We start from the raw sequence: 23,173 nt of genomic DNA on the forward strand, positions 1-23,173 counted from the left end.
TTGTTGGACTTCACTTTCCTCTTCTCTATAGTTTTATATTTTACATTTAAATCCATGACTCATTTTGAATTAATATTTGTATACAGTGCGAGATTTAGGTTGAGAGTTTTTGTTTTTTGTTTTTGGGTGTTTTGTTTTGTTTTGGCCTACGGATGTCCTATCGTTCCAGTACCATTTGTTAAGACAATCCTTCCTCCACTAAATTGACTTTCCTTTTCTTTACAATGAAGGGATTGGATTATCTGTTTCTCCTTTCCCTTCCAGTTCTATGATGTTAAGCCCATTTATGTCAAAATGTACTTTCTTTGTGTAAAGCCATCGTTCATATCAGGCAAGAAAGGTCATCTAGTTGCATTTTAGAATACAGCTATTAGATATTGCTCGTTTGATAGAAAGGGGATTTTCTTGTTAAAAAAAATGGTTTTGGAAGATTGGGAAAGATGGGTGGGGAGCATTAGGAAATCAACTATTATTGTCTTTGTGCAAACATAATAAAACTGGTTTTTGCTTCACTCAGAATGGCCAAAGGCAGGGGGCGGGGAGTGGCTTAGGCTTTAGTATGCTGAACAATAGCTGGTTAATCTTTATCTGAATCTTGGATTCACACATACAAGGGTAAAATAGTAAGCAATTGTGTCACCATTTTAAATAGGGCAGTTGAGATGTAGGTCAAGAGGTAAGCCTAGCATGAGTCTTTATCTGATAAAGCACAGGTATCTTTTTTTTTTTTTAATTTTTATTTATTTGACAGAGACACAGTGAGAGAGGGAACACAAGAAGGGGGAGTGGGAGAGGGAGAAGCAGGCTTCCTGCTGAGCAGGGAGCCTGATGTGGGGCTCGATACCAGGACCCTTGGACCATGACCTGAGCTGAAGGCAGACGCTTAACGACTGAGCCACCCAGGCGCCCCAAAGCACAGATATCTTACCTCCTTCTCAAGATCATAATTCTTGTCACAGAGTGGAGATATCAAGTATAAAAGTGAATGATATTGATGCCCTGTGAAGTTTCAGATGTTTGTGGGTCAAATATACAAGCAAATATATAAGTGAAAGACATTTGAAAGTTAGAGTTCTGTTCTTAAAATCCGTAATTATGAAATCTCTCCTAGGCTTTTAGATAATGAGTTAGAAAAAAGTGATAAAAAAAATCAGAGTTAATCTCTGATAATCTGTAGTGCCATACCTCCTGGGGCTGTCAGCTTGTGAGCTTTCAAAATTAAGCAGAGTTTGTACTTGAATAGGAGACTTCCACAAAACACCTGCTCAAAGAGAAAACAACAGTAGCAACAGAATAATTAAAGGTTGAAAAGAGTCTGGCTACTTAAAAAATATATATATTTAGATATGTTTTGCTTTTCTAAAGCAAGCTCATTCTAGAACAACAGAAAAAGACACTACTGTGTTTAGAAATACGCAAGCAAGCTCCACAACTAGGAAGGCACTGGTAGTGCCTCATTTTAAATGGAATGTAAGCAAAAAGGAATTTCATTTTAGGGAGTCATTGTAGAAAAATCCCTAAATCATGAGTCAAAATTTCTTTTAGTATCAACTCTGCCACTAAGTGTTTGACCCTGAGTAAGTCAGTTGACTTCTCTGGACCTTGATTTCCTCATCTAGAAAATTAGATGTTTGGACTAGATGACATTTAAAGCTCCTTCTATCTCTAATATTTGGTAATTCTTTTCTAGACACTTAATACTTCCTTGTTCTTGTATTACTTCTCTATTGATTCAGCAAATGTTTATTGAGCATCTATTTTGTTCCAGTAAAGTAATGGTGCTGAGGATTCAAGAATGAGCTGAACGAGACATTAAAGGTCAGATATTACATGATTCCATTTATATGAAATGTCCAGAATAGGCAAATCCATAGAGATGAAACGTAGATTAGTGGTTGCAAGGAGCATGGGGAGGGGAGACTGGGGAGTGATTGGTAATGGGTATGGAGTTTCTTTTTGGGGTAACAAAAATCTTCTGGAATTAGTAGTGATGGTTGCAAAACTGTGAATATACTAAAACCCACTAAATTGTACCTTTTTTTTTTTTTAGATTATTTATTTATTTATTTGACAGAGAGAGACGCAGCGAGAGAGGGAACACTAGCAGGGGGAGTGGGAGAGGGAGAAGCAGGCTTCCCACTGAGCAGGGAGCCCGATGCAGGGCTCAATCCCAGGACCCTGGGATCATGACCTGAGCCGAAGGCAGATGCTTAACAACTGAGCCACTCAGGTGCCCATAAATTGTACCTTTAAAAAAAAACTTTAGGGGTGCTGGGTGGCTCAGTCATTAGGCATCTGCCTTTGGCTCAGGTCGTGATCCCAGGATCCTGGGATCGAGCCCCACATCGGGCTCCAAGCTCTGTGGGAAGCCTGCTTCTCCCTCTCCCTCTGCCCCTGCTTGTGTCCCCTCGCTCGTCTCTCTCTCTCTGTGTCAAATAAATAAATAAAATCTTAAAAAAAAAAAAGCTTTAAAAAAAAAAAAACTTTAAAAAATAAAGAATGAGCTAGACCGACACAACTTTACCCTCATGTTAGCTCACAGTAGGGTGGGATGGATACATAAATGCAACCAGGATACTGTATATGTTACAGTGGGCATATAACTCAACTTGGTGGTGGTGGTGAATAAGGAAATAGTTCCTTGAGAACACTATACTAAGCCAAATCTAGGAGATAAGTAGGAATTGAGAATGGAGATTTCAGGCAGAAGGATTATTGCTAAAGCCTGAAAGCTGGAGAGAATATGGTGTAGGGTAACTAATGTTGATAAGAATAACTGATGCATAAAAATGTAAGGGAAAATGGTTAGAGATGTGCCTAAGGAGGCATGAGCCAGATCTTGAAACCATGGTAAGGAGTTTGGATTTTATCCTGAGGGCAGTGGGGAGCCATTGAGGAATTTCAGTCTACAAAGTTACATAATCAAGTTTGCAATTTAAAAAGGAAACTCTGGCTGCAATACAAAAGACAGACTGGAGAAGGGCAGAATCAGTGACCGGCAGACTGGTGGTTGTAGCAGTCCAGGCAAAAGATGAGGCTAATCTCATCTAAGCAGAGATAACAACGACATGTGTAAAGTGAGGAATGGACACATTTGATAAATATTAAGGAGACTGGATGTGGAAGTGAGGGAGGGTCAGGATTGAGTCATAGTTTTTAGGCTTGAGCTGTTAGGTATTTGATGATGTCATTTACTGAGCTAAGGAACAGAAATAGGTTTTGGGGGAAAAGAAGTGACATTTAGATGTGTTGGGAACATCAAAGTGGAACTGTCTCATAGAGGTACAGATCTCTAACTACCCAGAGAGACCTGGGCTTCTGACATATAAGAATCATTAGAATAGATAAAGTAATTGAAACAATGGAAATGTATTTGTTCATCCAGAGAGTGTGTTTAGAAGTAAGAAAAAAAAAAAAAGGAGCTCCTAGTACAAAACCCTGAACACCAAACACTAAGAAATAGGCAGGGAAAAAAATGTGAAGTAGACAATGAGAAGGAACAACTGGAAGGCTGGAAGAAAACTAGGAGTTCAAATACTAACATAAGATTTTTATTTTTATTTTTATTTTTGAAGATTTTATTTATTATTTGACAGAGAGAGACACAGCGAGAGAGGGAACACAAGCAGGGGGAGTGGGAGAGGGAGAAGCAGGCATCCCGCGGAGCAGGGAGCCCGATGAGGGGCTTGATGCCAGGACCCTGGGATCATGACCTGAGCAGAAGGCAGATGCTTAACTGACTTTGCCATCCAGGCACCGCAGGGCTTGATTCTCTAGAAATGCCATCAGAATGTCTTATGATCATAGAAAAAAAAAAATTTTTTTAATCACCTTCTGCTGATTCTTTTTTTTAATTATTTATTTTTTATTTTTATTTTTTTAATTTATTTGAGAGAGAGAGTGAGAGAGAGAGCACAAGAGGGGGTAGGGTCAGAGGGAGGAGCCGACTCCCTGCCGAGCAGGGAGCCCGATGCGGGACTCGATCCCGGGACTCTGGGATCATGACCTGAGCTGAAGGCAGTTGCTTAACCAACTGAGCCACCCAGGCACCAGAAAAATTTTTTTAAGTTTATTTATTTAAGTAATCTCTATACCAATGTGGGACTTGAACTCACAATCCCAAGATCAAGAGCTGCGTGCTCCACTGACTGAGCCAGCCAGGCACCCCCATAGAGGAAAAAAAAATGTAGTGGGGTCCCTAAATGGCTTAGTTGGTTAAGGGTCTGACTTTTTATCTCAGCTCAGGTCTTGATCTCAGGGTTGTGAGTTCAAGCCCTGCATTGGGCTCCACAGTGGGCGTGGAGCCTACTTAAGAAAAAAAAAATCAATGTAGAAATCTATTTAAAAATTCTTCTTTTTTATTATTTATTATCTCTAAGGCTAATAACTACTCCAGTTGGGGGTCATTTACATGGTTTAATGGGCCGGAACTAGAGCTTAAACTCTTGTAGTTACTTATTTTGCTCATTTTATTTCTTGAAGTTTTAAGGGAGGCAATTGATGTGTTGAGTCAGATTTGAAGGTTATACACAAATGAAGGTTATATTCTGAAGTCAACAAAAGATACTTTGGAATCTTTAAGGACTGAAGGACTATTAGGTGGTTTTCAGTGTCCTATAAGATATTGTAAAAGAGTGTCCCCTAGTGTTGCTCTGAAGAAGTAATTTGAGAGAAATTAAATAGTACTTGTTTATAATCTCTATCACCATCTTGTGGCAGTGTCCTCAAATAATTTTGCCTTCTTTTATTTGCAAAATCATCCAGAATCTTGCATTAATCTATACACCCAAAAAAATCACATGCTATCCTGGGTGATCCAGAATGGAATTACTTTAGATGGGTTATTTTACAAATACTTTGGTCAGAACTCCATAAAACATTGAAAAGAAGCCCCAGTATAAATTAAATTAAGGTCTTTGAAAAGAAAAAGGGAAATTTGCTTCTATTGTTTTATGCTAGTGAAGCAATGGAAGTGAAAACTGGATGTATTTTTTTATGACTTTAAGTCCCTCTGTTTTATTTGTTTGTTTTTTTTAGTAAACTCTACCCCTAACGTGGGGTTTGAACCCATCACCCCAAGATCAAGAGTCACATGCTCTACCGACTGAGCCAGCCAGGTTCCCCAAAACTAGATGTATTTTTAACATTAATATTTTTACTGTGTTAAAATATGCATAAAATTCACCACCTCACCCATTCTGAAGTGTACAGTTCAGTGGTACTAAGTGCATTCATGGTGTTGTGCAACCATCGCTATTATCCATTCCTAGAAAAATTTTGTCATCCTGAACAGAAACTCTGTGCTTTTTAAACACCCAATTCCTTCCACCCTCCAGCTCTTTGTAACCTCTATTCTTTCTGTTTCTATGAAGTTGACTACTTTAGGTACCTCTACCTCATATAAGTGAAATCATGCAATATTTGTCCTTTTGTGTCTGGCTTATTTCACTTAGCATAATGTTTTCAAGTTTCATCCATGTTGTAGCATGTATCAGAATGTCATTCCTTTTTAAGGCTTGTATATATCATTGTATATACCACATTTAAAAAACCCATTCAACTGTTGATGGACATTTGGGTTATTTCCACCTTTTAGATATTTTAAATAATACTGCTGTGAACATTGGTGTACAAGTATCTGTTTGAATCCCTGCTTTCACTTCTTTTGGGTCTATGCCTAGAAGTGGAATTGCTGATTAATATGGTAATTCTGTTTAACTTTTTGAGGAACTGCCGTACTATTTTTTACAGCAGCTATACGATTCCCACCAGCAATGCACAAGGGTTCCAATTTCTCCACATCCTCACCAACATTATCATTTTCCATTTTTGGGGAATAGCCATCCTAATGGGTGTGAAGTGTAAATTTTAACTTTTGAGTTACCTTTAAAAACCAGTAACCTGGAGTGCCTGGGTGGCTCAGTGGTTAAGTGTCTGCTTTCGGCTCAGGTCATGATCCTAGGGTCCTGGGATTGAGCCCCCACATCGGGCTCCCTGCTCCGCGGGAAGCCTGCTTCTCCCTCTCCCACTCCCTCTGCTTGTGTTCCCTCTCTCGCTGTGTCTCTCTCTGTCAAATAAATAAATAAAATCTTTGAAAAAAACCAAAAAACAATAACCTGTAAAGTTAATTCAAGAAATGTTTTTGAGCCCCTGCTATATACAGAGCACAGTTGCACTGTAAGGGAATAACGAGGATGAATAAAATACATTGTTAAATTTTTAGGTGATTTACAATTTATTTTTCTCCTCCAAATGTATTTGGGAACAAGCAAATTAACTTAAATTCTCACTGGGTGGTTGAAAAAACTAATCCAGAGAATTTATGCCAAATTCATAGAAAATGGGTAGTGGAGATAAAAATGTTAATTAAACTAATTTTCCAAAGAATACAATCAAATGCTAATTATGTAGTTCTTCTTTGGAAAATTCACAAAAAGGATTATGTCAGGCAAAGCCTCTAATTTTTTTTCACCCCCACAGGTTTGACCTGTTAAAAGAATCCTGATACGTTACTACAATGGCCACTGCTCAGCTCTCTCACTCTATCAAAATTCACAAAGCATCTAAGGTAATTACTAAGAATTAAAAGAAAATCAATGGCTATTTAGTGAGTTACTTAAGAATCATGACTTTAATCTTTGGTGTTTTTTTAAAACAGCAGTTTTATCAGTTAATTGGCACATAATATTTTGTCAGAGTATATCTACATTTTAACTGCCTAATGGGCCAGGGATGTTCAAGAAATTAGAATATATTCCTACAGAGTAACTTACTGGGTGCTTATTTCCTGTTTATATATTTAGATTTTCTAGAGTGAAAGAAATCAGAAACAAAAAAGATGTTTAAAGAGAATGGTTTTTTTTGTTAGACATTTACTATGAAGCAATTAGGAAATTTCTGATAGGCACCGTGATGTAATTATAAGAACTGAAGAGAGAACACAGAGAGGAACTTGGAGGCTGGGCCCCTAGGGGAGCATGCTGGAGCCAAGTAATCTTTCTGGGTTCACAAGGGCAGGTTTATCTTGCCCCAAGACATTCATTAATGAATCGTTCATTTATTAATTGAGAGCTTAATATTGTATAATATATATTTACATATATGTGTGTGTCTATATATATGTTATGGTGTTATTCTCTGAGAGAATAAAAAATCTTTATCTTCTAGAAGTTTAGAATCTGATAAGGGAAATACAATTTAGAGGAGTTAAGCCAATATACAAAGCAGTATATGTATTACATATATGTGAAAAAGAGTAAAGCAATACAAATTATAGGAATTTAGAGATTTTGTATTGACTGGAATGGTTTGTGTATTACTCATGAAGGAAATGTGACTTAAGGTGGACTTTGAATAATACAAAGGATTTGAGTAGAAGAAAGAGAAGAGAATTCTATGAGGAAAACCTACCAATGTGCCTTGGCTCAAAATGAGAAATGAACGTGGCATATTTTAGAAAATAATGAAGAACCTATCCTTATTGGAGTTGAGAGACATCATGTTGGACAGAAGTAGGAAATAAAGTTGAATGGGAGCTTTGGGAACAAATTAATATGGATCTTAAAAGCCAAGCTAAGGAATTTATGCTTTATTCTTTAATCAGTAGACAGCAGGCTTGATCAGGAGAGTGAATAAAATGATTGTTTTAGGAATATTAAGCTGTAGCAAAAACAGGGGCAAGATTCAGGTTGAAGGAGAATTAGGGCAGAGAGAAAGCAGTCATCTTTCTGGCTCAAATTCAGTATACTCACTGGATTCCTGTTCTCATTTGGTTTCCTAAGTGGGCTTCCTTCTTTGTGGGGGGGCGGGGGTGCGGAATGCTGAGCTGGGTATATGAATTGCAATCAGTTTGGTAGTTATTTTTCTCACTGCAAATTAACAAATTGATTTTTTGATGTAAACAGATCTTTGTAGTTTGGATTATATGAACTACTTTTCCCAGGAAATTTTAAGTGACTGTATGATTTTGCTATTTAATACTTAAAACAACAATAATAACAATTATAGAAGCTAACATTTATTCCGCACTTACCATGTACTGGGCACTGTGCCAAGGGCTTTATATTATTATTTCAGTTAAACCTCACATTAAGGAGGAAACTGAAGTGCAGAGAAGTAAAGTAACTTGTCTTGGGTCATGTAACTTGACAGCCAAGCTGTCAAACATCACTTATGTCATTAGCACCCTATCTTGTTAAAATAATTTATAATAGTGTTTTCTATTATCAAGTCATAGTATTTTCATTTATTAGACATTAATAAAAACATCAATGATGACCCTTAAAGTATTAGATCAGTTGAGCTAAGAAAAAAAAAAATCCCTGGAGTATAGGGAAATAACAGAACTCTAGAGGGCTTTTCCAACTATTGATCTTCATTACTACAAATGGCCTTTTAGATCCTGTATTAAAAATAAACGTCTTTATACTTTAGGTTATTTAATTTTACAAATGGTTATTATTCAAGTATTGCCTCTAAGTTTCAGCAAGTTTTCAGTAAGTTACTATATATGCATGCCATGCCAGCTATTACCCAATTACTCAAAAGAACGTTAATTTCTCAGGATCTGTGGGTACAAAAAACAATTTTCTGTAAGATTTTAAATGCATGTGATACACAACATGCACACCACATACACACCTAATGCTCCTTCAGCTTCAGTTTTTCCTTCTTCTACTATAGCTTAATATTCCTAAAACAATTATTTTATTCACTCTCCTGATCAAATCCACTGACTTTCCATTGATTGCAGAATAAAGCATAAATTCCTTAACCTGGCTTTTCAGATCCATACTGATTTGTCTCCAAAGTTCCTTTCATACATGCAAGAGTAATAATTTTATTATATATTTTTAACAACTGAATATAATATGGTTTGATCATTCATTGCCACTATATGGTATACCAAAGAAGAACAAAGCTTATATAGCAAAATCTAGCAAAGATCTAGAATGTCTTTGGGGTATAGATATAGAAAGCTCTTTTGAGGGGTGCCTGGGTGGTTCACTTGGTTAAGCACATGACTCAGTTTCAGCTCAGGTCATGATCTCAGGGTTGTGAGATTGAGCCCTGTGTCGGGTCTGCTTGAGATTCTCTCTCTCCCTCTTCCTCTGCCCCTCCCCACCCCATAAATAAATAAATAAATCTTAAAAAAAAAAAAAAGAAAAGCTTTTGGGGGGTTACATGACTGGCTCAGTTAGAAGAGCATGTGACTCTTGGTCTTGGGGTCATGAGTTCGAGCCCCACATTGGGTGTAAAGATTACTTAAATACATTAAAAAAAAGAAAGAAAGAAAAACTTTTTGGGAGTTCTTCTTCATCAAAAGCATATTTGTGGGTAGTACCTGCCTCTAAGTAACAGAATTATTAAAACTTCAACGGCTAAAACTGTGTAGTATAGTACAAAGACCTCTGAATTTGATTAAGATAATCAGAGACTTAACCATCCTGACTTCTGACAGCATAGAAGTAGTAGTTTCACCTACTTTTGTATTTTCTATAAATGAAGTCAGTAGTAGTCATTTGTACCTGGTCTCTTTAATGTATGAGAATCATCAGTACTGTTAAGATTTATGTATGAGAATCATCAGTATTGTTAAGTATAGTTATAGATCATTCATTCTCATTTCTATATAGTGTTCCATTGTGGGAATATATTACAATTTTTTATCCATTTTTTTGTTGATGGGCATTTGAGTAGTTTCCATTTCGGGTCCATTACAAATAATGCTGTTATGAATGTTCTTTTGGTGAGCATATGTATGCATATCTGTCAGGTGTATACCTATGAGTGAAATATGGGTCATAGAATATGTATATATTTAGCTTTAGTAGATACCACTGAGCAAATTTTCCAAAGAGGTTGTACCCACTTATTATGCTCCTATAACCAGTGTTTAAAAGTTTTGACTGATTCACATCTTTATCAACATTTGGTATTTTCTGATTTTTAAAAATTTTAGCCATTTTGTTAGGTGTGTAGTATTATTTCATTGTGGTTTTTTTTTTTTTTAACATTTTATTTATTTGTTTGACAGACACAGAAAGAGAGCACAGATAGGCAGAGCGGCAGGCAGAGGGAGAGGGAGAAGCAGGCTCTCCGCTGAGCGGGTAGCCCGACGTGGAGCTTGATCCCAGGACTCTGGGATCACGACCTGAGCCGAAGGCAGACACCTAACCGACTGAGCCACCCAGGCGCCCCTCATTGTGGTTTTAATGGGCATGTCCCTGATGAAGTTTGAGCACTATTTTTTTTAGGGTTGGGGAGGGGTAGAGAGAGGGAGAGAAAGAATCCAAAGCAGGCTCTATACCCAGCACAGAGACCGATATGGGGCTTGATCTCACAACCCTGAGATCAGGACCTGAGCTGAAATCAAGAGTCGGACGCTTAATCAAGAGCTACACTGGTGCCCCATTTGAGCACTATTTATTGGACATTTGGATATCCTGTTTTGTGAAGTGTCTATTCAAGTCTTTTGTCTCTATTTTTCTTTTTGGTTGTCTGTCTTTTTCTTAGTGAATTTTAGGAGTTCTTCATATATCCTGAATATGAGTCCTTTGCAGATGTATGTATTGAGACTATCTTCTCCCATGCAAGTTGCCTGATTTGAACAGAAGTTCTTAAGTTTAATACAATCTAATTCATCAATATTTGCAAAATACTTTAAAATTAAAATGTATTGACACAATACCAGCTGGAGTTCATGAGACATATTTTGTGCTTGGATTAAATAAGAGAGCAAAAAGCAGTCTCAGACTAATTGTGACAAAAATGATCAAATTTTTATTTTTATTTTTATACATGTACACAGTAAATACTGAATATGACAAACATATGTTGAAATGATAACTCAAGATGCAAAATAAACTATCAGCAAATATTCTATATTTTATTTGGTAGACAATTCTTTTTTTTTAAGATTTATTTATTCATTTTATTTTATTTTTTTTTTAAGATTTTATTTATTTATTTGACAGAGAGAGACACAGCGAGAGAGGGAACACAAGCAGGGGAAATGGGAGAGGGAGAAGCAGGCCTCCCGCGGAGCAGGGAGCGCGGAGCAGGGAGCCCGACGCGGGGCCCGATCCCAGGACCCTGGGATCATGACCCGAGCCGAAGGCAGACGCTTAACGACTGAGCCACCCAGGCGCCCCTTATTTATTCATTTTAGAGAGAGAGCAGGGTGAGGAGGGGCAGAGGGAGAAGAAGAGAGAATCCCAAGGGGATTCATGTGGAGCCCAATGTGGGGCTCGATCCCACAACCCCGAAACCACAACCCAAGCCAAAACCAAGAGTTGGACGCTCACCTGACCATGCCACCCAGGTGCCCCTAGACAATTTTTATACACTGAAGTAAAATTCATGCATCCGTCACTGTCTTCAACGTTCCTAATATGGCACACCATTTCTTAGGGCAGACTATCCAGTCATTTAAGAATAACTGTATACATTTTCAATATATCATACATACACATGTATAAAATTTAGAAGGAAACTATTGTTAACGTTGATACATTTTGTGGAAGGCTATCTGACGTTTTATAGAACCTTAATATTCTGCAGAACTCTAGCTTAAGCAAAGCACAAAAGTATGGAGATACATGGTAGTAGAATAGTAAATGAATAGTAGCTCCACATAACTAGAGTAAGGTACATAGGAGCTGACAGGGAATAGGGGCGGGGGGGGGTGGTGTGTGGCAGATGAGGCAGTGGAGTTAGGCAAGGATAAGACTTTGATAGTTCTCAAATGCCACACTAAGGTACTTGAACTCTATCCTACCTGAACAATAGTCATGTCATAATAAGATTTGTATTCTTTAAAGTTAATAGTGATGGTAATATGAAGGACAGAGTGAGTGAAAGGAACTGTTGGCAAGAAGATCAGGGGCTACAGCAGTAATAAAGGGGAGAAGTGAGTATGGCAGTGACAGTGAGAGGGGAAAGGAGAAAATACATTTGAGAACTCCTTTAGAGAGAATTATAGGGTTTAGTGATTGGAAATGGGATATGAAATAAAAAGGGAAGCCAAAGACAACTCTACTTCTAGCCCGAATGATTGGCGTGGAGGCTGATTCATTTGTCTAACAATGAAATTTAGGATCAGGTTTCAATTAAAGGTGATAGAGATAAGCTGTGTTTGAGGGGGTCTACAAAGTGGTCTAGGTGCAGAGGTTCACAGAACAGAAACATAGAAGTGGGGCTCAGAACACCCTGTATAGACTATAGCTGAAGCAGTGAGACTAGATGAGATTACCCAAGAAGAGAAAAGGACTGAAGATAGAATTTAAATGTTTAAAGGGCAGAAAAACTGGAAAAAATAAGAGATTGAGATAGATATGGGGGATGGGTGAAAAATCAAAAGAAAACAGTGTTATGGCAGCTGAAAGAGAAGAGGGAAAGTGTGGGCAAAAGTGTCAAACAGTGGGCACCTGGGTGGCTCAGTTGGTTAAGCGACTGCCTTCGGCTCAGGTCATGATCCCGGAGTTCCAGGATCAAATTCCGCATCGGGCTCCCAACTCAGCAGGGAGTCTGCTTCTCCCTCTGACCCTCTCCCCTCTCATGCTCTCTCTCTCTCTCAAAGAAATAAATAAAATCTTTAAAAAAAAGTGTCAAACACTGCAGAGAAGTTACATAGTACAAAGGCAACAATAGGATATAGCTGATGACTTTGGAGAGAATAGTATAGAATGGAGGTAATAAAAGACAGATTGCATTGCATTCTGAGGAGTGTGTGAAAGGGAAGGAGATTATGTAATCATAGTAAAACTTCAATTTTGCCTCAAACCCCATGGATCATTGTGAAATAAATTATACTAGTCTTGAATTACTTGGGTAACTCTGCCTTTCTGCTCTGCCTTGCCTATGGAGATCAAATTTAATGCAATTTTCAAAGCCCTGTTTCCTTTTGATTACCTATAAAGGTATCAGAGTTGAAGTCCTGAAAAATCTTCCCATCATATTTGTGGTAATGGCATGATGGCTGAATATATTAAAGAATACTAATCTTTTTCATCTTTTTCACCCAGGAAACCGTTTTTCCATCCCAAATCACTAATGAGCATGAGTCATTGATAATGGTGAAGAAACTTTTTGCTACTTCTATCTCATGTATAACATATCTAAGAGGCCTGTTTCCAGAGAGCTCTTATGGAGAACGCCATTTGGATGGTAAAGTTTAACTAAGTAGTTACCTTGGCTGTTGTAGCTCTTTCCTGTACTTGGCAGGGGTAAATCTTTCAATTCTCACAGTGTGCTAATTCCAAGTCATGGGATTGTTCTTCAAGATCAATTTGCTAATTCATTTTCCATTTTAATTTCAGTATGTTTAGTGATTTTACTTATAGGAATCATTACTTCCTGGCTAGATACCAAATGACAGACTGAGAAGAAAAGAAATCTCTATAGATAAGCCCGGTAATTCTAAACCATACCTATAAAAGCAACAGCCGATCAAAATCTATTCGGGTGTTGTAGATTTGCACTATTTTTTGCCTCAGTTGAATTTGTTCTTTGAGGTATACTTTGGCATTGAGGCAATTTAATGGAGGCAGGTGAAAAACTCTTCTTCCTGTTAACACATATAAATATACTGGAAGAAAAGCATATTCATGCCAAACCCATTTGTTGATTAGCATGGATTAGCATTTAATAGTAATAGACAATTACTATTCTAATCAGCACTTTTCTTTTTTCAATTGCCAGGTCTCCTACTTTACTCCCTTTTATTTCTTGTGTCTTAAACTGATGATCTCATTTCCTTATATTACAAGCTGTTTCTGGCTCCTTTCCTTGTCTTGTATTGAAAGAAAATAAATGTACCTAGGACTCTTCAATTTTTTAAAATCTTATTATTAGCTTAAAAAGCTGGATTGTGATAACAATTCAGAAAATCTTGCTGATTTGTCACTAAAATGGGAACTATCATTTGGGAAAATAAATGTAGAGAGCTATAAGTTTCCTTGTATGATCTTATTTTTCAAGATCTAACTTTACTTTAAATTCTTCGCATCTGTATTTAATGATATACCTTGGCCTCATTCCAATTGAATTTTCTTAACATTTCATCCTCTATACTAGCTAGCATCATTGAAATGCATGTGTGCTGTAAGTACAAAAGCATGACACTTGCAATCATGACAACTTCATTTGTATCATGTCTTCTTTTGGTCTATAGAATATAAATCTGTGATAGTGAATATGTTTATATGTAGCACATGGTGGCATTTCTCCTTGTTTGGAACAGAATTGGAAAAAACTGGAAAAAAGGCATGTTTGGGGTGATTAATTAAGGGCTTACTGTGTGCCAATCACTGCCTTAGGCATGGGGGGCGGATGTTAAAAAACAAAATTCAACTGAGTACATTTGAGGATCTAATTGGTTTTATTCAATGATTCATGAATAGTGCAGCATCCAATCTAGCAAATAGGAGCTCTGAGGAGCAGTACAAATTGTTAGACTGTTATAGGCAGAAACAGGGCAGGACAAGGAAGTCATTAGTGAAAGAAAAGAAAGGTTTATTTCAGGCAAGGTCACCTTCCTTGGGAGGAGGGAGGGTAGGGGTCTACCATGCAGATTACCTCACAAGTGTTGATCAGGAAATTCCAGATTGACTGGTTAAAGGTTACATTCTTGCAATTAAGTCTTGGTTTGCTCCTCATGGGGGGCAAGTGACTCCATTTTAGGCTCGCTTTTTCTTCCTTCTCTCCTTCTTTCCTTCTTTCCTTCCTTCCCTCCTTCCTTCCCTCCTTCCTTCCTTCCTTCCTTCCTTCCTTCCTTCCTCCCTCCCTCCCTCCCTCCCTTCTTTCCTTCCTTCCTTCCTTCCTACAGAGGTAATACTATTACTTATAGCTTTATTTTTTGTGGTAGTTTTAGTAGAAGTTGTATGTCTCCCTCTCAGTGTTCGTTTTTAAAGTAACATACATCATAAAAATGCTCAGTACTCCTATGTCACTCTTTTTGGTAATCTCTAAATATTATACCAACATGGAATAATTTTCACGTACCTCAGTAGAGGTAGAGGGAACATCAGTTTTAGGATAAGAAAACAATATGAAAAGGTGAAGTGACATGCAAAGTCATACATGAATCAGTGATTGATTTTGGACTAATCTAAGCCAAAACTTTTTTTTTTTTTTAAGATTTTATCCATTTATTTATTTGACAGAGAGATAGAATACAAGCAGGCAGAGTGGCAGGCAGAGGGAGAGGGAGAAGCAGTCTCTCTGCCAAGCAGGGAACCCGACGCAGGGCTCGATCCCAGGACCCTGGGATCATGACCTGAGCTGAAGGCAGACACTTAACTGACTGAGCCACCCAGGCGCCCCTAAGCCAAAACTCTTTTGATTTTCCTCTTCTTCTTTAACTATAGTAAGGTAGTTGAATTTCAGATGGAAATTAATATTTGAGAATAATCCATGGGAAAATTTTTCATCTTTATTTTCATTTAGGGGGAGACAAATAGAGAACTGACTTGAGATTGAGGTACATGTTTTAAATTGGTTAATGGATATGGTCTCAATAGTCCCTTATGATTACTCGGAATTCAACAGAAGCAAAGAAGTGACACAAATTGAATGTGCAATCAACTCAGTTGTGCTGCATTGTAGAAGGGAAGACTGCTAAACTATAATCAAAATTGGAACTAAGCTAGTTTTCAACATAGGATTTATTTTTAGAGTAGATATTTAGAGATTCAAAATGTTTTTATAAGCTATAAAACTAAGTTATATAAATAAAATAGTTAAAGGAAATACCCTTATTTAGCATGGACAAATTTAGTACAGTAATCATTTAGTAAAGGAAAATACACTGTGTTTCTGTTTTTGTAGACCTCAGTTTAAAAATCCTTCGAGAAGATAAAAAATGTCCTGGGTCACTGCATATTATCAAATGGTAAGTAATTGAAATTCCACAAAAGTTGAACATTATTTTTATCATCGCTGAAATTACCCATAAGACTTTATTTGGTAAGATCATTTCCTTAAAACCTTTTCTTCCTTTCTTTTTTTCCTTCCTTCCTTCTTTCCTTTTTTTTCACAATTTCCTGGAAATTTACAGCAATATTCAATATAATTTTAATATCCTGATTTAGTTTTGTTTTTGGAAAAAATGGACTTGTATAAAGAAAGAAAAATATTGTGCACCTGAAACAAATATAACACTGTATGTCAACTTCAATAACAAAAATTTTAAAAAGAGAAAAATATCAATCAAAATTTGATTACTCATCATATGCGTGTCAGTATTCTAAACATTATGGGAGGCAAAAAGAAAAATAAGATGTGGTTCTCTACCTTTAAATTGCTTACCTATTATAAAGATCTATCAACATATTAAATGACACTGTTTTAAAAAAGAGTTCAAATGGGAAAGGTAAAATGATTACCAATTTAATGTACTTAAAGCAAAATATATAAATCAGTTCTATACTTGGAATTTTTTTGGCTTTCGCATCTGGTCCAAATTGACATCAAATATTTATTTCTTGACAGGATCCAAGGTTGTTTTGATGCTTTGGAAAAGAGATACGTAAGAATGTTTTTAAATTTATACCAGGATTAAAGACTTATCTTTTATACCTTAAAAGAAGTTTAGCTTTTATTTTGTTGTGTATTAACAGTGCACTAGTGCCTACATTTGCATTTATGAAAGTTTCTTTTTATGTCTTTGTTGTCCTGTTGATGTCTTGTTTTCATCAATTAGAAAGGAAACCTTCATTTTTCTCTTTTACATACGCATATCTTTTTGACCACAGAATTTCCTCTGAAGTCACTGGAAGAGATCCAGAGGATGTGGGACAGGGGAGACAAGAATCTGGCATTTAGCACATTAAACATGTCCAAAATAGTTGTGATTCAATTCACAGATATGAAAGGAAAAAACGGACTTGAATAATTAGTTTTTATTCTATGATAGTTATTTTGTTAACTATGTTTGGTGCATGTATATAACCTGTTTCCTCAAATAGCTAGTATTGTACCTTGGATTTTTAAAAATGCAGCTTGGATTTTAAGTATATCAGATCTTTCTTGCTGCCCAAGACTGCTATGAAGGGTATAAAAATTAGAGGCTCTAGTCCTAGTTGAAGAGACAAGATGTATATAAATGAACCTTCTACCACTGCTTCCCCTCCTTTTCCCCATCTATATCTTCTTTTAACTCCTTCTCAATTCCTATTCCTTTATAAGGAATTTTGAGGTGAATAGCCTTATAATAGATTATTTAGTTGCACTCATACATTTCCTTTTTCAATGAACAGTTATTTTTTATGATTTATTCAACACTGACCTGGGGGACTGAGGGATACAAAATTAAAACAGATATGGGCTTGTGCACACAAAGATCTAGAGCATGGCAGAAGAGAAATGATACTCATATGTGTGGGCTGTTGATTAGCTATTATACACTGGCCCAGCTGTGCCTATTGTTCAAATATTGAAATACTCTGTAATGGGTGGTAAATAGCTGTTTTGCTGAGACCCTGAGTGACCCCCACCATTATCTCCCCCTCGCTTCACCATTGTCTCTTTTGGGATCTCTCCAGACCTATCCATAATCTAGCAACTAAAGGGTTAACATCTGGCCCACGGGGAGCTTCCAGGAACCCAGCTAAGACTAAATTGGCATCCTTTCTGATTCTGGGCTAAGTTGGCATCCATTCTGATTGGCCAGTACCTGTGTCCTATTAGGCTATTAAATATTGATTTTTTTTTTCACATCAGCTTGATATTTTTGTGTAAAAATATCAGATATAAGTGCCCATAATACTCATTAGAAATTAATGCATGCTAAAGGAAAGATACTGCTTGTGTACAATAGGAATATGGAAAAGGAGGGGTTGTATCTAGTAAGGAGCATGAAGGAAATCTTTTGGAGAAAATGGCTTTTGAACTTTGAAGGCCCTTAGTATTTGGATAGGTTTAAATGGAGAGGGTCATCACCAGCATACTGAACACTATTCATTCATTCTCCACCATCTGTTCATTTAGCAACATTTCTTGAGCATCCATCATTGAGAGGCAGTGCAATATAGTTAAGAACACAAGTTTTGTAATCAGTCTAAAGGGAATCCCAGTTCTGCACTTAACACCTGTGTGATCTTGGGCAAGTACCTACCTTTTGGTACCTTAGTTTCTTTATATACAAAATGGGGGATAATAACAGAACCTCTTAGGGTTGTTTGAGATAATGAACTAATCTAAAGCACTGGTTTTCAAATGTTAGCTTGCATTGGAATCACCTGGAGGACTTGTTAAAGCATTGCCAGGCTCCATCCCAAAATTTCTGATGTGAGAATTTGCATTTCAGATAAATTTCAGGTTATGTTGACACTGCTGGTCTAGGGACCATACTTTGAGAACCACTGATCTAAAATGTTTAGAACAATGCCTGGCACATAATAAGCACTATGTGTTAACTCTTTTTCTCTTTCTTCCCTCATTCCCTCCCTCTTCTCCTTTCCTTTCTCTCTCCTTCCTTCCTCCCTCTCTCTCTACCTTCTCTTGTTCTTTCCCCCCTTTCTTCTCTCCTTCCTTCATTTCCTCCCCTCTTCCCTTCCTTTCTTATCTATTTAATCTGTGCCAGACATTGTATCTAAATACTGGATGAGACAAAAATGAGAGAAAGATGTGATTCCTCCATTCAAGGAGGTCACACTCTAATAGCGTCACTTGTTAAATAATTACAATGTTACATGTACTAAAAGAGCAGTGTGATGTAAAAAGATTATCTACCTTGTTTGATGGATTTATTTTACTTAAATGACTACCTGTATGACTGAATCGATTAAATTTACTGTTTTGGGAGATTAAAAGACAATACCTTAGATGGATGACTTAGACTCGTTGTTAGTATCTTAATTTCCTACTAGGAAATAATTAATGTGTTAAAAATAGTTTGAGTAAAGTCAAGTTTGAGTATCTAGAGATCTTGAAAGATGTTCTTCTGTTGAAGATGATGATTATTTCTAGTTGTGAAATTTTGGGTGATTTTACCATTTTTTTGTAGTTCATATGCTCAAATTCTTTAAAGTAAGTATGTAGGTATTTTTAGATAATTATTATAAAGAAGAGACTATATTGTACATAGCCTCCTAATCTGTCTCCTTATTCCCATTTTCAATCCCCTACCATTCCAACTCACTATCCACACTACATTCTTTCAGAAATCTAAGTCTTATCATATCAATCTCTTGCCTGAAAATCTTCCATGGCTTTTAAAATAAAATTTAGAGTCCTTCACAGAGAACCTGTATGATCTAGTCTCCACCTGCCTTTCCAGAACTCATCACTCTCACCATTGCTAACCATGTTCAAGCCACACAAGGATTCTAGAACATGCCAAGTGCCTTTTCCCTTTGTATGTATTGTTGCTTTTGCCTGCAAAATTCTCTTCCCTACCCATACCTTTTACCTGGCTAAATCCAATTTATCCTTTAGGTCTCACCCTAAATATTTACTTTCTTAGAGGGGTCTTCCCTGGCACATACCCCCCCACCCCAGCCTAGATTGTCCTTTTGTTTAATGTTCTCAAGCACCCTGTGCTACATTGTCATAGCAGTTAACACAATTGTAATGATGTACCTGTTTGCTTTTTTGTTTAATGTTTTCTCTCCTGTTGGTCTGCATGTTCCCTGAGATCAGGGGCCATGTCTCTTTTTGAATGAATGAACTATTAATCAAATAATTAATAGAGAGTTTCACTATGTAGTCTCAAAATCAATTGTATGCAGTAACCAAAATAGCCACACAGTGTCACTAAAGTTTTAGTCCTTTGGGTGAAATAGGTGAATAGTTTGATATGAAATTATGGTTGGGAAATTTTCTTTTAAAAAAAATTTTTTTTTTTTTTCAATTTTAACTAGGTTCCGTGACCATCGTGGGGCTTAAACTCACAACCCTGAGATTAAGAGTCACATGCTCTAATGACTGAGCCAGCCCTGGTCCAGAAATTTTCTAATTTGTATTCCAGTTTTTAAATTTTTATCAGAGACTAGATTATATCTCTATATATTGGCTTACTCTTTCAAGCAGAGAGAATCTGTTTATAGTAATATATATGTAGGTAGGGCAAGGGTTTTATAGACCTATCAGACTAAAATTTTTACTTTAGTAGATTAGTTTCAAAAGACAATTTTTTGGAGATACTGGTGGCATATTTAATATTTAGTAAAAATGAATTATTTTGTATATCTTTTGCCTCCCAAACTAAAATATAACTTTTAGATAGTATAGATAGTTATCATTTTTTTTTTTTTTTGCATCCCTCCTCTCCAGCAGAACCCTATATATGTAAATTTATACTCACTTGAATGAATGAGTGAATTAGTATCTCTTTTTTAGATCTTCTACCCAAATCTTTGGAATCTCTCTGAAATAATTTTAATTAGCCTTTATTGAAAATAACAATAATATCAGCACAAGTATATAATAACAATAGTTTTCTTTTCTCTTGAAGCTACACATGGCAGTACTTACAGTAAGTACACACTTAAAGACCAAACCCATGTTTCTACTATGTTGTTTTTTTGACAAGTAAAACATTAAAACAGTACTAGCCCCACTTCTTGCTGAATTTATCTGTCCTATGACATTTTGGAATTAAAAAAATAGAATCTACCAGAAGTTTTAATGAAAGATCACAAATTATGTATTTTTAGGTATATTACAATACATGGGAAAGTATATAGGACATACTATCTGCTTCACATATTGGCTATCAGGATTTCATTTTTTTAAATTACTTTATAGACTTGGAGTGTTTGTTTTTATGGTTGTGTAGACTTTTTTGAAGTTTTGTGCCCTTCTGAGTATAACATGCTATGTATGGTTAAGAATAGAAAGCAAATGAGAAGATAACATAGAAAGACTTAGATATTTGATTTATATTTTTAAACCATAACAAATTATCTTGAGATATGTATATCTCAGTCCTCAATTAATAGAGCACAATTTGAACTCTTCACATAGAAAATGTATTCTGTGAGGAGTAATCTAATAAGTTTCAGAAATTAAATGTTATTTATTTCTCCTTAAACAGCTTTATACAAATCCCAAGGAACCAGAGGTAAGGACACACATTGAGAAGGGATTATATTTAAATATGTTTACCTGAGTTGAGGCTATTGATTATGTTACTAGATTACTATATGAGCAAAGTAACTCACCATAAGCTCTTCCAGTGTGTTTTATTATAAACTTCACCAATTCTTTATTATGAGATTTTAAAAACTACTTAGGGGTGTTAAAAAAAAAAAGTGTAGAGGAGCCTATTCCCTAACATGTTAAAATTAAAAATCTCTGCATGTATAAAACCACGTTTTATTATTTATTTTAACCGATTCTGAATCCTTTCTGTTTGTGGTCTTTTGGAAAATACAGCATAATTCTAAACTTTTCCTTTTTTTGCCAACTAAATTCTCCCCTATTTGACCTGTTCATAGATTTTTCAGATCTTTACTTCTTCTTTCTCTCATAATTTCTTCCCTATTGAATCCTACTCATCTTCAAGGCCAACTTATGTTCAAATCTCCCATGAAAGCCTCTTGGCCTATGCTGTTCACACTAATTTCCTCCTTCTCCAAATTCCTTTTCTAATGGGACCCCACAATTTAACACTCTCAGTTGATTCACGTAGATTACTTTATCTCTTCCACCAGATTCTGAATTCTTGAGGACAAGGGTCTTGTCTTGTTTTCTGTCTCCCAGAGTGAATATCATAGTCCTGGACATGTAATAGTTACTTGTACTACTCTGTGGCAATGGCATAGAGATGGAGGGAGAAGCCCTCTGTTCTTTCTTCTCCTTCTAGTCTCTGTATTTTCCTCCTAATTTTCTTTCCTTCTTCTCTTTCCTTTTTCCTTGCTTTCAATTTTCCTTCTTAAGCCTATGGATTTAGCGTAACTGGTAGCATTCAAATCTAAATTAAGCATTTTTAGCCTTTAATATCCTTTCTTGGGAAGATTATAAATAACTGTTTGAACAAGGTGGAGGAAAACTGGTACATACTGGTGGGTAACAATTCCTCAATGCCTGAACTACCCCTTTTTATCTTTGTCTCTTGTTTAGTTTCAAAATGCTTTTTTTTCCCCTGTAGGTTTGAGGGGAAGCTTCCCAAACAAAAACCTTCTGATAAATTGTTAATAAAGTGGTCATTTTCTTAATGCAATGAATTATTTTGTTTTCTTGTGCATATAAAACTCTTAATCTGAAACCAGTGCTTTTGCTCAGTGAAATGCTGAGCAAATTTAACTACAGAAAACTCTTAGGGTGGAGGGTGTGTGTGGGGGGGGTGCTGTTAAAATGAGCTTGATGCAGGCAAATAATGAAGTTAGAAAACAAAAGCTTATAATACGAAGTGCTGAGCTATCATTTATAACCTAGAAAAAAATATTTTGAATGCTTACAGATCGTTCCATATAACAGTGATCCCTAACCCCTGTGTGTCCATGGTACACTTTTGATTGATAAAAGTTTTAGTGTCATGTTTGAGGGTATTAAAAGACTCAAAAGAACACCAAACAAGTCAGCAATAAGTACAGTATAACTATGGAATAGTAATGTTCATAATGCCTAAAAGTATCCATGGGATTGCACTATTTTATAGTTTATATTTAGCATCAAGTTACTGATACAACCACTTACCTCCCTAATCTCATTCTTTTTTTGTTGTTGAAGATTTTATTTATTTATTTTGAGAGAGAGCGAGTGAGCGAGAAGAGAGCACAAGCAGGGGAGAGTGGCAGGGGGAGAGGGAGAAGCAGACTGCACCGAGCAGGGAGCCCAATGTGGGGCTTGATCCCAGCACCCTGGGATCATGACCTGAGCCGAAGGCAGATGCTTAACTGACTGACCCACCCAGGCGCCCTTCTCATTCTTTTATATACTCACAAAACAACATTCTCATGTAGACATAGTCTTTTGGTGTTTATCTAATATTGTGCCATGTTTCTTGACTCTTATCTGTAGAAGTATTTCCTTCTCTAAACAAAACTGAAGAAACAATAGCAATATTAACATATACCTGAAACAAAAATATATTTTACACATGGATTAAAATTTGTAGCAATCTTGTGCAGAGTCTGTCATAGTACAATAGTTGCAAACCTCTGTCTTAAGTGTGCTTACCCAGTCCAGGGGCCAGTGGAGTTTTGGACATTGCACAAAGTTGCAGTAT

General features: G+C 36.4%; 1 protein-coding gene across 5 annotated transcripts in view; it reads left to right on the forward strand.

The window, feature by feature from the left end:
• HORMAD2 (HORMA domain containing 2) overlaps positions 1 to 23,173 on the forward strand; it is a 91,255-nt gene that overhangs the window by 1,216 nt on the left and 66,866 nt on the right. For 3 of the 5 annotated variants that reach the window (XM_032395161.1, XM_032395160.1, XM_032395164.1), the window contains exons 2-8: positions 1,769 to 1,818; positions 6,481 to 6,568; positions 13,026 to 13,167; positions 15,829 to 15,892; positions 16,492 to 16,528; positions 20,456 to 20,476; positions 21,038 to 21,064. In XM_032395161.1, the coding sequence (XP_032251052.1) occupies positions 6,518 to 6,568; positions 13,026 to 13,167; positions 15,829 to 15,892; positions 16,492 to 16,528; positions 20,456 to 20,476; positions 21,038 to 21,064 (342 nt within the window). In that variant the 5' untranslated portion in view covers positions 1,769 to 1,818; positions 6,481 to 6,517. The remainder of the gene's footprint in view (positions 1 to 1,768; positions 1,819 to 6,480; positions 6,569 to 13,025; positions 13,168 to 15,828; positions 15,893 to 16,491; positions 16,529 to 20,455; positions 20,477 to 21,037; positions 21,065 to 23,173) is intronic. The other 2 variants (XM_032395163.1, XM_032395162.1) reach the window with 1 other exon arrangement.

The sequence above is a fragment of the Phoca vitulina genome, unplaced genomic scaffold, assembly GCF_004348235.1.
Source record: "Phoca vitulina isolate PV1807 unplaced genomic scaffold, GSC_HSeal_1.0 scaffold82, whole genome shotgun sequence".
NCBI lineage: Eukaryota > Metazoa > Chordata > Mammalia > Carnivora > Phocidae > Phoca > Phoca vitulina.